Here is a 14,128-nt window from a genome sequence, read left to right on the forward strand (position 1 = left end):
AATCACTGCTCTGTTGGGCTGGGTATCTGTCAGTGGGTAGGGAGCGGTTGTATTCTCTTCCCTTGTTATTTCCCTTATCATTATTACTGGTGGCAGCAGTAGTGGGTTTGTGTTATCCCTTAGTTACTGGACTGTTCTTATCTCAACCCATGGGAGTTACATTATTTTCATTCTCCTCCCCATCCCTCTGAGAGTAGGGTAGGAATGGGGAGAGTGAGTGAACAGCTGTGTGGTACTGAAGTACCAGCTGGGCTTAAACCATGACAGTAAGCTAAGCTTTTAGCTCCTTCTCCTAAATATTGGTTAGCATCTTCTCTATCTCCACTGCAGTTTTATTGTTGGTTGTGGGTTTTTTTTCAGTATTCATGCTGTGGTAGTCCTTAATTTTGGTTTGGTCTTCTGTACTGCTAACAGGATTATTTCTGCTTAAATGCAGATTCTCAGCAGCTACATATCTTATTGAGAGGTATACACAGACAAAAGCTATACCATATTATTTTATAATTTATTTATTATTGTAATGTTTAATGCTTCCACAAGAGGCAAAAGATAAACATGATTTAACCCAGGCACAGAAAGAAAAAGCAGTTTTTACAGACATCCTTCCCCCTCACCCACCTTTTTCAGACTTAGATTTTAACTAGGCAAATAGAACAGGAAGGTTTAGTGACAAGTAATGAACAAAATGATAGGAGAAGGTGAGGTGGCTCTGAGGTGGACTTGCATAACCCAGCAGCAGAGTAAATGCCTGCTTTGCTAAAGGACTGTAACAGAATGGAAGAGCGTCACTAGAAACTGTTCTGAAAAATACGTTGTAAACATCAAATAACCATAATCGACCATTTTACATGAACGTATAAAATGCTCTGAAATAACATTTAAGGAAATCTTTAATAATGTTTGAATCTTAACACCAATGAAATGATGAGAAAATAGGATAGTCTCCCATTCTGAAGCAACACCCACCCCAGTAACCCTCTACAGTGATGTTCTTCCAAGTCCCTTTTTGTTCGAGTATAACACAAGCTGTGATGTAACCAGGTTTGGTCTCAATGCTGTGGGGGTAGGGAGAATCAGCAACTACCCTGTCTTGTATTTGAGTAAATGTTTATGACAGTAGTTCACACTGGACCTGCCCTTCATTGTACACATATCCTCAGACTGCAAGGTTATTTTGAACAGCCATACATTAGAACAAAAGTGCAACTTGGAAAAAAAAGCAGCTGAATTTTAAACACTACATTTGAGAATCGGTAACTTTTGCCTAATTAAAAGATGACCAAAAGAGATGTAGTTATGGAAGCATGAAAGGATGTCAGGTTTGTTCCCCTAAATGCAACACTATTAGCTTAATTTATCCTTAAAAGCAGTGCACATGGAAGCCCAGAAAGCAGAATCTCTGCTCGTGACCATTCGCATGTTATTACTGTCAAAATCCTAATTACTATCCATTAACTCTGTATTTAAACCCAGTTTGTGTTTTTTTCTTTAGTAAGAGCTACAGACATATTAGAACCTGATGAGTTTGAGGTAAGGAAAGATGAAAAGGTATTAAACATATACAAATTTAGTATAATATTAAGAAAACAAAGATCTAAGTGACAACAGAAGCAACACTAGTAGCAGTATTAAGGTGAAACAACCCAAGTACAGTAATGTTTGTCAGATGAAAATACAATTTAGATTCTTCAAACCAAGCATGTTACTTATTTCACCTGGACACAGATGCTTTTCTCAGGAAATTAATGTTATGTAGATAACAACTGATTAGTAAGTTGTACTAAAGAAAACAAGGTGTCTGAATTTTATGCAGCTAAAATGCTTGAACCCCTGTTTTCAGACTTTGTCCTAAGAAAATTACATTCACCCATCTTGGTAATGGATTATATGAAGTTTAACAGTGAAGCCAATAGGCACTGTTGATTTAAGAACTTTGGACCATTGCGTTATTGTACAGTTGAGCAGTGTAGCACAGTTTTCCTGTAGCACAGTTTTTTAGCTGCACAAGGAGTATAAAGTCTGGCAGCAGTTGAACACTGCAGACAATAGACTAGGTTGCTGAAGAGCTGAAGTCATGTCTCCCACCACCTGTCAATATGCAACCATATATTAGATTAACAATGTCTGCAATCACTGCAGCCCCTGTGCATGACACACTAATAGTGCCTGGATGTCCAGAACTCTGCTCCTGTGCCTTGGTCTCCCTCAGAGCAGGCTTACTTCCAGGCTGTTTCCTAAAGGTCTTTAGGTTTAGTCTCTCTTGTGGGGCTCTTACAGCTATAGGAGGTGATAGGGAACTCCTCCTTCCCTTACTTTGATGCCATTTCCCTGCAATCACCATTTTGGGACAGCAAGTACATTTAAAACGTGTCCTTGTAGATACTGCTTTGAAGTGCCACAGCCTAAAGGGAGAGTGTATGTCTTCAATGCCTGTATACATTCATACCATTAATGAGTCATTTGCTACTGGTGATGTCATCACTGCTACTTCTGGCTGCATTTACAAGGGAAAGTGAGACCTGATCAGCTCTTGAAAGGAAGGATGTAGGAGCCCAAACCCTGGAGGAAGGGCATGGCCTAAGGAATAAAGTGGCACACATTGTCTGATGCAAAACATCAAGTGTTTTAAGTCTAGTGAGGCTTGATTGGTTAGTGTTCATTATTTGTCCTTCTTGTGTGTGAATTTTCAGTTACTGCCTGAAGCTGCCTAACCTCCCTCTGTATTAAATGAGATCCCAAAGGCTCTAACCATAGGCTCGTTATCTTAGCTTAAGGAATTTAGGTCTCAAGAAGTATAATGTTGGACTTAAAGGCATCAACATCCTCTGCTGCCTCTAGCCTCAACTCTTTTTGGGTGTGAAACTACATGCAGTTTCCACAGTACATAAATGCTATCATGTTACAACCTTTAATCTTTTCTGAATGTGTAGTACTGTGCCTTAAGAAGGATGAGCAAATAGAAGAAAGAGTGAAAGTGATAAATAAATATTCCAGGAGCTGTATTTTACTAGCCACTCCATCATAAATAAAAAGTTCAACATAATTTGAAATGCTGTGTTTCAAGTGGGCTAGCTTCTGTATAAATAGACAGTTTGACTTCTCATTCAACTCTAACCAACGAAAATATAAACGAATGCAAATGTGTAAAAAAGATGTCAGAAGTAGGACCAGAACCCAGGTCTGGAGGTTCTACCACTGATTCATAAGAACACTTCCTTTGTTCAAGTAAAAAATTCCTCTTTACATGCAACCAAAATTATCTGCGTAAATTTCTAAGTAATTTGAACTGGCATATCCACATATTCCCATTACAAACCAATAAAAAAGTATTCTCACCTTTCAAGGCAAAGTTTTCATGATAGAATTAGACTCATTATTACAACATACAATGGTGAATTCGACACTATGTTTTCTACTTACTAGATTAGAAAGCATTAATTTGCTGTTCTTCACTGATATCCTACATGACAACAGGAAGTAGTTAGTCATTAAACAAGACTACCTGATTCTGGTTTTTCTTGTTTTCCAGTCTGAAACATTAAGATAAAAACTGTGTCAGAACACCTTCCAGAACGAAAGGCTAGCCTCAAAATTATGCACCCCATACAAACTGCTAATGATAAAGGGTTAAACTTACAAGTGCTAAATGCCATGACTGCTGCTGAGACTAGCAGGACAAAACCAGATGGATGTGTACTGTCCACATCTGCAGAATTGTAAGGTGCATGTCACAGATGGGCTACGAATATTCTGTTGTTTTCCAAGCTACAATACAGTGTACAGTTAAGACAGCATGAAACAAATATTACAGGAGTCTGAGCTTGCATCTAGTATTTACAGCCATCTTACAAAGCCTAATGCTGATAAAACCTGAAGTTTTTGCAATGAGAATAATGCATTAAAAAATAATGGCAAACACTGTTTACCTTCCATAAATAGATAATCTTTTTCTCTGTACTGTTCAGTTATGTCTTGGTAGCATCAAAGACAGATGATTCAATCTTAGTCAGCAATTCTTCCTTCTTAGGAGTGGGATGTTCTGATTTCTTTGAGTTTGTAATTACTTTGTCAGAGTAGAAATCTCTTCTGTTCTCATAGCATCAGACAGGAAACTAAGTTCATTGCACAGTGTCTCGTACCTGAAGGCCATCCGGATCTGTGCAACATTTGTCTTTCGAATGTCATTTCCCTCAGGCCCTTCTTTACAGTAATTCACCCCTAAGAATTTCTGCTTTTCCTGTGAGTGGGATTAAATATAAAAAGAAGTCAGTTCAACTGATCTGATTTATTGGCGGAGTGTTTGTTAGCTGAATGACTCCAGTGCAAGTGAAAAGAGCAGCTTCAACCAGCTGGCCACTGATCTTTGCCTAGAGTCTTAACCAGTTCTGAAGATTTTTAAGGCCAAAGTTACATATATAATTACTCAGCAGTACATTCAGGCTGGCTTGCTAAAACCCTCTGTGCTAGCATTTGGTCTTCACTACTACACCTTTAATGTCAGAGGTCAAAAAGAGGCTTAGATTTCTTTTGCTAGTTAAATATTGCACAAGAGGAAAATCTGCAGTTGTCACTAAAGAACACTGGAAGAAACAGCAGAATATATTAATAAAGCTCCTTCACATACCAGCTCCTTGGAGACAATGTTTTAAAACTACACAGAAGTAGAAGATGTTCTAAAGCAAGTCATAGAGAAAACCATGGATGTATAGAATTTTCAAGCCAAAAGGGATTTCTGTAGTACTCCCTTCTTAGCAAACACATCTTGCTTTTGACAGACAGTTTCTTTTTGCTCAATGCAACACATGATGTATGAAATTGCTGGCAGACGGATCTCACCCAAATAATTAAAGGTTTGGGACAGGAGGCAGAACCAAGTCTAAACATGCACCTGCTCTCTGCATGTTTTGGGAATTCCAAAACAAAGCTAATGAGGAGAACATGTTAATACTTTTTAAAATGTAAGACTGCACAGGAGATACTTTATGAAGATTTCTGGAAAAGAGAATAGGGCTGTGTGCAAATACATCACAGAAGCACCTACTATTCAGTTTTCAGAGTACTGACTTATCAGTTCCTGCTTGCCCCGATTCTTGCAAACAGGGATTTTTTCAGCCATAATTACCTTATCTGACAATCCACTCTGTAGTACGCTGTTTCTTGCTATTTCACACAAGTCACAGGTACTTAGTTTCCACACCTGGGCTGCAATAGCATATTCTTCCATGAGAGCTTCCTGTATCACCAAAATATGTTTAATATTAAATTAGATGTAAATAGGATGTATATGGAGATACGTACTCATTACTAAAGAAATTAATATATGCTCTTTAGGTAGCTGTGAAAAATTAGAGACAAATAACCGGGCAATTTCTCACTTCTGACCTTCCACACAAGGAGGTTGGGTCTGACTAATGAATGAGCTGTCACAGCTTACAGTCTTCCACACTATGTGTAACTCTGCTGGTGCTGCATTACATCCATGCAGCAAGCCCTCACAGAAGCTATCTTTTCTAGCAGAGACAAGTCATGGGCCAGAAGCCTGAGTGAAGCACACCAGAGATCAGCTTGTTCTCACAGCTCAGCGAACTGAGCAATGTACAGGCCACGCTAAAGCATAACATGATTCAAGTCAGTGCCAACCACAAAACAGGAGCATCAGACCCAATGACCAGGCAGTTCTGTCCTGCCAGGCCACCCAAGGGCAAGAATCAGTTCACTGAGCAAACAGCTGTCATCTTCAGAGATTCCACATTGTGTTTTTGTGATGTACTTCCCCAGATTTATTAGTAAGGAAACTGGACTTTCCTGGCACTCTAGAGGATTGTTTATGAAGGCTCAAACCTCCCTTCAGCCTCATCCTTCATCCTATACTTCAACAGCCAACACTGGAGAGGCAAGAGTACAAAAGAAACATAATTAGGAAATCAGACATTTCCCTCTGAAACCTAACAGTGAGTAGACTGAGAATGAGGAAGGATAATGAATGAAGTGACTGGAAGACATGAAACTTGATATCCTAAGCAATGATACGAAAGAGCTTTCAGGTCATTCTGGGCCTATTTAGTACCGTTGCCAAATTCAAAGACAAGTGCTTCTTGTTCTTACCTTTGTGTAATGAAACTGCATAGGATCATCTGTGGAGAGAGAGACATGAAGTCCCTTATGTAGAAACTCCCGTAGTGGATTTTTTGAGTACTCCAGGAATAGGCTGTTGTTACTAAGTGGGGACATAGCAATGGGTATTTGTGCAAGATAATAAAGATACTGGAGGACAGGACTCTGCAAAACAAAACACAGTCAGCATTTAATGGTACCATGGGCTAATGAAAAAAAGGATTTCCCCTGGATAAAATAAAACAGCATTACAGAGGGAGGAATAAGATCCAGAAAATTTGGTTGACACTAAACTCTGACTTATTTAGAAAATATTTTAAAGTCTGAATTTTAAATGTTACTGATTTTTATAAAAATAATTTACATTCTTCAACATATATGTCATCCTTTTAAAAATATGGTGACTAATGTTACTGTAGATTAATAAGTATATATGACTATGCAGGGCACTGCATTTGATACTAACTGCATACCTTCCCCCAAAACCTGAAATCACAGGAAACAGATGTGTAACAACTGCTAAGTTTTTTCAAAATTGAAGTCCAACAGGTAAATTTTAGGTGCAGAAAAGGTTTATTATATGTCATGTGTAGCTGTTGCACATAATATAAATCTTTTGTGGTCACCTCACCTTTATTGCTATTTTTTATTTAACCAACATGTAAACCTAGTAAGTGCCATTATCATTGTTGTTAATATTATAATCTGCTATGCCAGGTTATTGCACTTGGCTAAGCAGGTGAGAGTGAAAAGAAGAATGCTTTGGTCACATACAGCCTTAGTACTACTCTGGTTCTAATACTAGGGATTACTGGTTCTGAGAATAATGTCAGACATGATTTTAGGCAAGGTTTTTCTTTTTTCTTGTATATGTTAACAAACACAGAGAGAATTTTACAGCATTAACCAGAAAATCCAATTTACAAGAGAATGCTTTCTAAAACATTACAATAAACTCAGTGCAAGTCTGCCACCCACTGACCAATTATTTTAATTACAGGACACTGGCCTGGGGATGTGATGGTTTTCATTAACTGATACACCAGGAATGATAACATTTGTCCTGTCATGAGCAGCAAGCTGTAAGTAAAATATTACTGTGCTATTCAGCTATGTTAAATTTCTTGATCAATTGATCCCAGTTACTCTAGATGTAAATAATCATAACCTTAAGGAATTTCAGAATGAACCCTGAATTACAGGGATGCCAGTCAGGGAAAATGACCTTTGTCCCTCTGCAGAAGAAACCAGAGCTTAAGTTCTTCTGGGATCTAAACCAGGAAGTAGCAACAAGTCTAAGCATTTTTTTTCCATCTTAGCTCTGCTTTCAGGTGCTGTCAAGTCCTTGACATTTCTGAACAGTTGATCTTCCCTATAAAGACATAGCTTTAAAATAATTTGGAAAAGATTGGTGTTGTAGCTTAAATAGAAAATGCAGCTGAGCTTATTTATTTCACAGAATGGTTTGGGTTGGAAGGGACCTTAAAGCTCATCTAGTTCCAACCACCTGCCACAGGCAAGGACACCTTCCCCTAGATTAGGTTGCTCAAAGCCACAGCCAGCCTGACCTTGAACACTGCTAGGGATGGGACAGTCACAGCTTCTCTGGACAGCCTGTTCCAGTGTCTCAGTCACCCTCACAGTGAAGAGCCTCCTCCTAATATCTAGTCTAAATTTACCCTCTTTCAGTTTAAAGCCATTACCCCTTGTTCTGTCACTAACGTTCCCTTGTAAAATGTCCCTTTCCAAATTCCTTGTTGGCCTCTTTAGGTACTGGAAGGCTTCTCTAAGGTCTCCCCTGACCCCTGAACCTTCTCATCTCCAGGCTGAACAAGTCCAGCCCTCGCAGCATGTCTTCATATCAGTGCTGCAACCCTCTGATCATCTCCTTGGGGCCTGCTTCAACAGGTCCACATCCTTCTTATGCTGGGGGTCCCAGAGCTGAACACAGTACTCCAGGTGGGATTTCCAATTGAAGAGTTAGTTGTGCCTTGCTAAGAAAACTGATCTTGGGCTGCCAGACAAAGTCAATTTGGCGACTGCTGTTTGAACCAGTGACTGATGTCTAAGCAGACAGTGATTAGTTTAGGTTACCTTTTTCAGTAGCAATCCGTGAGAAATGTTGTCTGCTGTCAGAAAGGCTGATACAAGGTGTGTGATAGACCCAGCTTCTCCACAGTGCGGTCGAAACAGAAAAGTACACATGCCTCTTTCCCTAAGGAGATTAAAAGCAAGTTTCACTAACAAAATAGCACTGTTAATGCACTTGTTTTCATCTATTTTGCATATAACTAGCATTAATATGGGAATTTAAAAAAGTTACACATTCTCATACAGTTTGGTATGACATCTAATCAGGCTGCTGTTGAAAGGGGCAGGTCCCTATACCCAACCCCCTGCCATCACCTAACATATTTGCGCCTTCCTTCTTTCCTTCCCCAGTTATATCTCGTTTAGCAATTGTTTAATACTGGGTGAACAGTTATCAAACTGTTTTCAGCTGCGGGAGCTAGGGGACGGAAAGCTAAGTGAACTGAGGTAACCCATGGCTGCATAATCCCTAGGTTCAAAATGAGGGAAGCAGTGGAAGCACATTGCCAAGAATCAGCAAACACTACGTAGTGCAGTGACAACCTGCCATCTCACCATGTTAAGCATAGCATGAAGCCACAGCCTCAGCTGCACAGGAGTGTTAGTTGTTACACTAGACTTAACACTTTAATTTCTAGAACTGTTTTATTTTTATCATCTGTATTAAAAATTATGCTGAGTTTTAGGTTATAATGGACCCTATTACTCAGTGAAGACAAATGTCCCATAAGTATTTAGAGATTTAGATATAATCAAAGCAAAGAATTTCAACAAGGACTGCTAAAGTAATGAGGAATTTCTAGGATGGAAGTTTAGTCACGTTTCTCCTGAAAATGGATGCAAGGATATAATCTACCCTTGCTGACTTTGCTAATAGAACTAAAAGTATAAAAGTCTTCTAATGGACTGGCTGTGGTGCCTCAAATACTCAGTATATTTAACAGGGTGAACAGTTTTACTGACTCATTGATGAATTGTGTCATCTCACCTAGCTATAAAGAATATTTAATTATTACCTAGGGAGATTTTCAAATAGTAGTTGAAATGATTTTGAGGTGAAAAAGAAATGTGTGATGAAAGGGATGACCTGAATATCAGCTGCTGTGCTATGTCCTTTCCATTTGATGTTGTGAGCTTTGATTCTATTGGGTGGTCAAGAGAGAAATGCTTGAGGTAACAGTGGGAGAGAAGAAATAACATTTTAAATGTTAACTTGAGTAAGACTTGTGAAAATGACAAGTCTGTGCAACTCCTATAAGGAAATCCCAACATATTTTATAAATAATAATGAACCAAATCCTTGCAAGGTACATGACAACACTGTAATATCAGTGGATAACCCCACTGTGCCTCAATTTGAGTCAGTTGTGCAGATCACTCAATGAGTCAGCCACAAAGTTGGGAACATAATCTGATGTTGAATTTCAGGCTTTACTGAGCCTGATGCCAAAATCTGCTTTTACAGTCATGATCTCACATTCAGAATCATACCTCTCTGCATTACTTGCCTAGACATTGGTCTCAAAGGCAGTAAAACTGAATGAGTCAACATGCATGCTAAAGTAAGTTAGCTAGATGTGCAGTTTATAATTATGTCCTCCTTTGTCTATCTTTGGTAACAGCAGCAGCCCTAAACCCAATATTGCACAACATAACTTTGTACCTGTTAAATTACTAGGAGATAGCAGCTACCAATAAGTACATTATATTTGGAAATCCACTATGAATCCAAGCCAAGGTCAACAAGTCAGTTTTGTGTCAAACTGGTATATTAACCAGATGTCTTTACCATTTCTGAGTATTGCATTTGAATTCATTGTGTGCTCCTTTTGGACTCTTTAAAATAATTCAAGATAACCTTTGCTTCAATAGATGTATGATCTAGACACTGATTTAGATTAAGACAAAGATTACTGATTTTTCTTTCTGAAAGCTTGTAAAAAATTACTACTTACCTTCTGAGGTTGTTTAGCAACATGATGTTCACATACATATAATACAAATAATAGCTATATGGGGGATTCTTCTCACTGGTCCAGAGGTCAGGGTTAAGGCTTTTTTCAGAAAACATATGGCCACTATGTTTGGACTCATCATCAACACTGTCAAAGCCAGTCACCTGGTGGGAGAAGAGACTAACAGAAATCAATGTTTTCAAGAAGCAAATGTCAATGTTATTTTTCCTTCAGGACTTGCTTGTACAAAGCAACTAGTCCTCTTTCTTCATTTCCACCTTATGCTAGCAGTCCTGCCCTCCTATCACTCCCTGCAGATAGCAGGAGTAATGTGTTTCCTTGAAGGCAGTTTCACCACCTCCCCCCTTTTTTTTTTGAGACAAAGAGAAGGCCCAGGTGTACAAAAGCCTGTAAAATTCCCTCCAATCCAGATTAGAATCCTTTAAACTCATCTGGTTTTGTTATCTGAAAAGCAGCTGAAGGCCAGAGGCTCCCAGGAAACCTCAGAGTTCTGAACTGGGGCATGCTTTGCAATGGCTCTTTTAATCATGTCCCAGCAGCTACATCCTCACTTCTGAGTTCCATCAGGATCTACACAATACTCCCTTTTAAGCTGCCTCCTTTTTGAAGGCCAGTCCCAGAGACAAGCTCGCAGAGCGCATACTGGATTACTATGTTCCCTTTGCACAAGAGCATGCAAATGTCTTTTGGTCTTAGTGAGGATCACTGAGAGGGCAAATAAAGAGGTGATGAGCTGTTTCAGGGAAATAAATAGCAACTATTTAACAGCAGAACCCTACCCAGGCTTCTATTAAACAGCCAGTAAAACAGTAATACAAGTAATCTGTGGGGGAGGAAGATCTTAGTGTCTGGAAACAGCTGTGGACAAACAAAATTTATGAATAGGAGAGGATCTGTTTCATGTGAGACAGAAAATCCAAATATACTTACGTATTTGAGGAAAAGGTGCAATTCTTTGTGGTCTTTGGGATTGATTGTAGCTTCAAACAAAGGTACAAAGATGTTCTCCAACATCTTCCCAAAACTAGGCAGAATATTTTTTGACCTGAATATGTCACTGAAGAGGAAAAAATACCACAGTTTTGACCATTCTTTAATAGGCTTTAATTTTTCCTCCATTTTCACATTTGTTGACATTTGAGTTTATTCTACAGCTTCAGTTCTGCCAGGATTAAGAAATTAAAAGTTTATGTCAGGGCAGGGCTTGTCTCTGTGCTCCATTTCCTGTACCTCCTGCCACTCTGCTTCATCCAGGCTCTGCTGGAGCTCCTGAGCGCTCCAAAAATAGAGACAGTATGCAAAGGTAGATGGTCTCTCAAAAAGAGTGACCCTTTCCTTTACAGCAATCCAAATACCAATAGGTAAGACAAGGAATTACTTCTGAAAGATTCTGTTTTCCAAAGTTGTTAACTACTTCAAACAAAAGTAGAATATTTATTCTGCTTTAGTGAGCCTCTCAGAACAGAGGGACAGTACTCGAGTGTGTCATTAAGTGCACGACTTAATGAAGGTGTTGATTCCGCTGTGTATATAAGAAATCACTACATAAGAAATTAAAGGACAGATGCTTTCTCCCTAATGAGAAATCCACTCTGGGAGATATATATGCAACCATAACAGCTCTTTCTCTACTCATATTCCAACTATGCAATTTCAAAACATGAAGCACAGCTTTAAGACCTGACAAAATTATCATGGGACACTATTATAATATATGTATTAAAAACAAAGAACCATTTATTAAAGTCCCAAAGGATGCTTAAAACCTAAAAAAAAAAAGTGATATTGATTTAAGCTTGCAAATCAGCAATCAGAGCTGTGTTTCCAAGTTCACTGTCATTTAGTCACTGATCTTAAGGAAGTTTGGTGGTAACAGTTCTCATTTATGGAATTCGAGAGGTGATTTATTTACATCAATAACTGTGTTTTAACTTGCCCTTGAATGCAGCTTAATTTCACACAGTTGTAATTTTTGATTTTTAGTATCTTCAGACTTACAACTAATTCACAGTAGTTTTGAATAGCTTCATAAAGAATAGATTCAAACCCCATCTCCTGTCTTCCACCCCCAGACTGTCAGGAAAATTGCAGCAATGGTCAAAAATAGATTTCCCAGGCTCTTGCTTATAAATAGAACTACAGGAAAGCTCATAAACCATCTAAAAAATATCAGAAATTAAAACAAATCATTGGTATGATTTCAAACTATTAAAATTACCAAGAGTTCCTGATTACTTACTAGATTCTGGGAACCTGAATTATCCAGCGCATATTAGGGGAATAAACTTTATGCTTAATGAACCATTTTGCCAAGTTCAGCCATTCATCTGGAGACCGTCCATAAATGGATAAGCGGGGTTCTGTATACTGGTACTTACTTTCTTCTAGTTCACGGGCTACTTCCTATTAAGTAATAAATATATTTGCTTTAATATGGACACTGAAGATTATTTACAGCTAGTAATATATTTATCATTTTTTTTTCCTCAGACCAGATGTATTATCACTCTTTAAAGATAAAAAGGGAATGTTTTGTCTATTAATCAATTATCTTATTTTAGGCATTTAAATATTCTGCTGGCAAGCTATCTCAGAATTATTTCACTGTAACTAAACTGTAACACCTAGATTTAGAGAACAATATTGTGCAGTTATTGCTAACACCTTTGTAAGACATATGTTTAAAATTGGTAACTCAGAATGATACTATTTAAACTGTAGTAAGTGACTACATAAAATATGCAGACCGATAGAGAATCTGACCCAAAATGCATGGTAGTAAGCAATTTTAAGGCTGTTAATTTTAGACAAGCACTTCTGTATGTTTAAGAAAAGCTGACATCTAGTTCATGAAACCTACTAATTTTTTGGTTGTAAGAAATTAATTTGAAGCCTGTGCATACATGTGCAGGTACAGTTTTATGCAGAGGCACTGCCCTAGCCCCTCCTTCCCTAGCAGCTATCACTAGCCTACTACGTCCTCACAGAATATTAAGCTGGTGAATTGACTTTTGGCTGTTCTCCATTCATTTGAAACTGTACCCAGCACTGCTTTGAACTCATACGCAGGTTATGTGTATGAGTTTCTACCTCATAAAATGATTTAGAAAGCAGCAGTGGCTGACTTAGCTGAGGTCTTTCTCTGATGAACTGCCAGAGCAAGCCCAGTACCTGGAAACACTTAACCATAATATTAGCTCTAGATACAATTATGACATCACATACCTTTTACAAACCTTAATTTCTCTATAGCTGGAAAAGCTTGACATTTATTTACCTTGACCATACGAGCAAAATATTCACCACCAATGTAGTTCTCAGTTTTCAAATACAAGTCCCTGAGCTCACTGGCACCAACTGGATTGTACTTCGAATTGAATTTGTCAAATCGATGAAATGTTTGACGACCCTGGAGGAGGAAAAAAAACCAAAACACATGGATTTAAGTACACACAATAGTTTATAAATTAAATTGTCTAGCAATGAAAGGCACATACAAGAAAAAGCTTATGCTAATTTATGTCACACATGCAAAGTAATGCATGAGCTCAAATCTGATTTGATAAGTTATGCAAAAACTGTAGAAACCAAAATTTCACACTGAAAAAATTTAGTTTTCTTGTTTACTTTGTCAGTTTGATAGACTTACTGCATGGACATCTAGAGAGTCTACAGTGAGGTCATAAGGATCCATGTGAAGGCTTTCAAAGACTTGCTTTAAAGTCATCTTCTTGCCTTTCTTCTCTGCAACAATCCTGTTGGGCTCCGTTTGATATGTGTGCTTAATAAACCTCAATAAGTGTTTCTGGTTCATGCAAGCAGCAGCATGGATATGAGTATCAACCTGAAATCAAAAAGTTATTCATGCTCATCATCCATATACATGAGCTTAAATTAGCAAAGTATCTTTGTCAGTGACAACAATGACTAAAGCTTCTAAAATATTC

General features: G+C 38.2%; 1 protein-coding gene across 1 annotated transcript in view; it reads right to left on the reverse strand.

Annotated features, from left to right (window-relative positions):
• Positions 1–537: 537 nt before the first annotated feature.
• Positions 538–14,128, reverse strand: part of AMPD3 (adenosine monophosphate deaminase 3) — a 35,130-nt gene continuing 21,539 nt past the window's right edge. The window contains exons 7-15 of the mRNA XM_005141317.4: positions 13,831–14,025; positions 13,459–13,590; positions 12,421–12,584; positions 11,112–11,238; positions 10,161–10,324; positions 8,209–8,329; positions 6,106–6,279; positions 5,123–5,233; positions 538–4,237 (exon numbers count right to left, since the gene is read on the reverse strand). Coding sequence (XP_005141374.2) covers positions 4,061–4,237; positions 5,123–5,233; positions 6,106–6,279; positions 8,209–8,329; positions 10,161–10,324; positions 11,112–11,238; positions 12,421–12,584; positions 13,459–13,590; positions 13,831–14,025 — 1,365 coding nt within the window. The 3' untranslated portion in view covers positions 538–4,060. The remainder of the gene's footprint in view (positions 4,238–5,122; positions 5,234–6,105; positions 6,280–8,208; positions 8,330–10,160; positions 10,325–11,111; positions 11,239–12,420; positions 12,585–13,458; positions 13,591–13,830; positions 14,026–14,128) is intronic.

Source organism: Melopsittacus undulatus, chromosome 4 (assembly GCF_012275295.1).
Source record: "Melopsittacus undulatus isolate bMelUnd1 chromosome 4, bMelUnd1.mat.Z, whole genome shotgun sequence".
In the NCBI taxonomy this organism is placed as follows: Eukaryota; Metazoa; Chordata; class Aves; order Psittaciformes; family Psittaculidae; genus Melopsittacus; species Melopsittacus undulatus.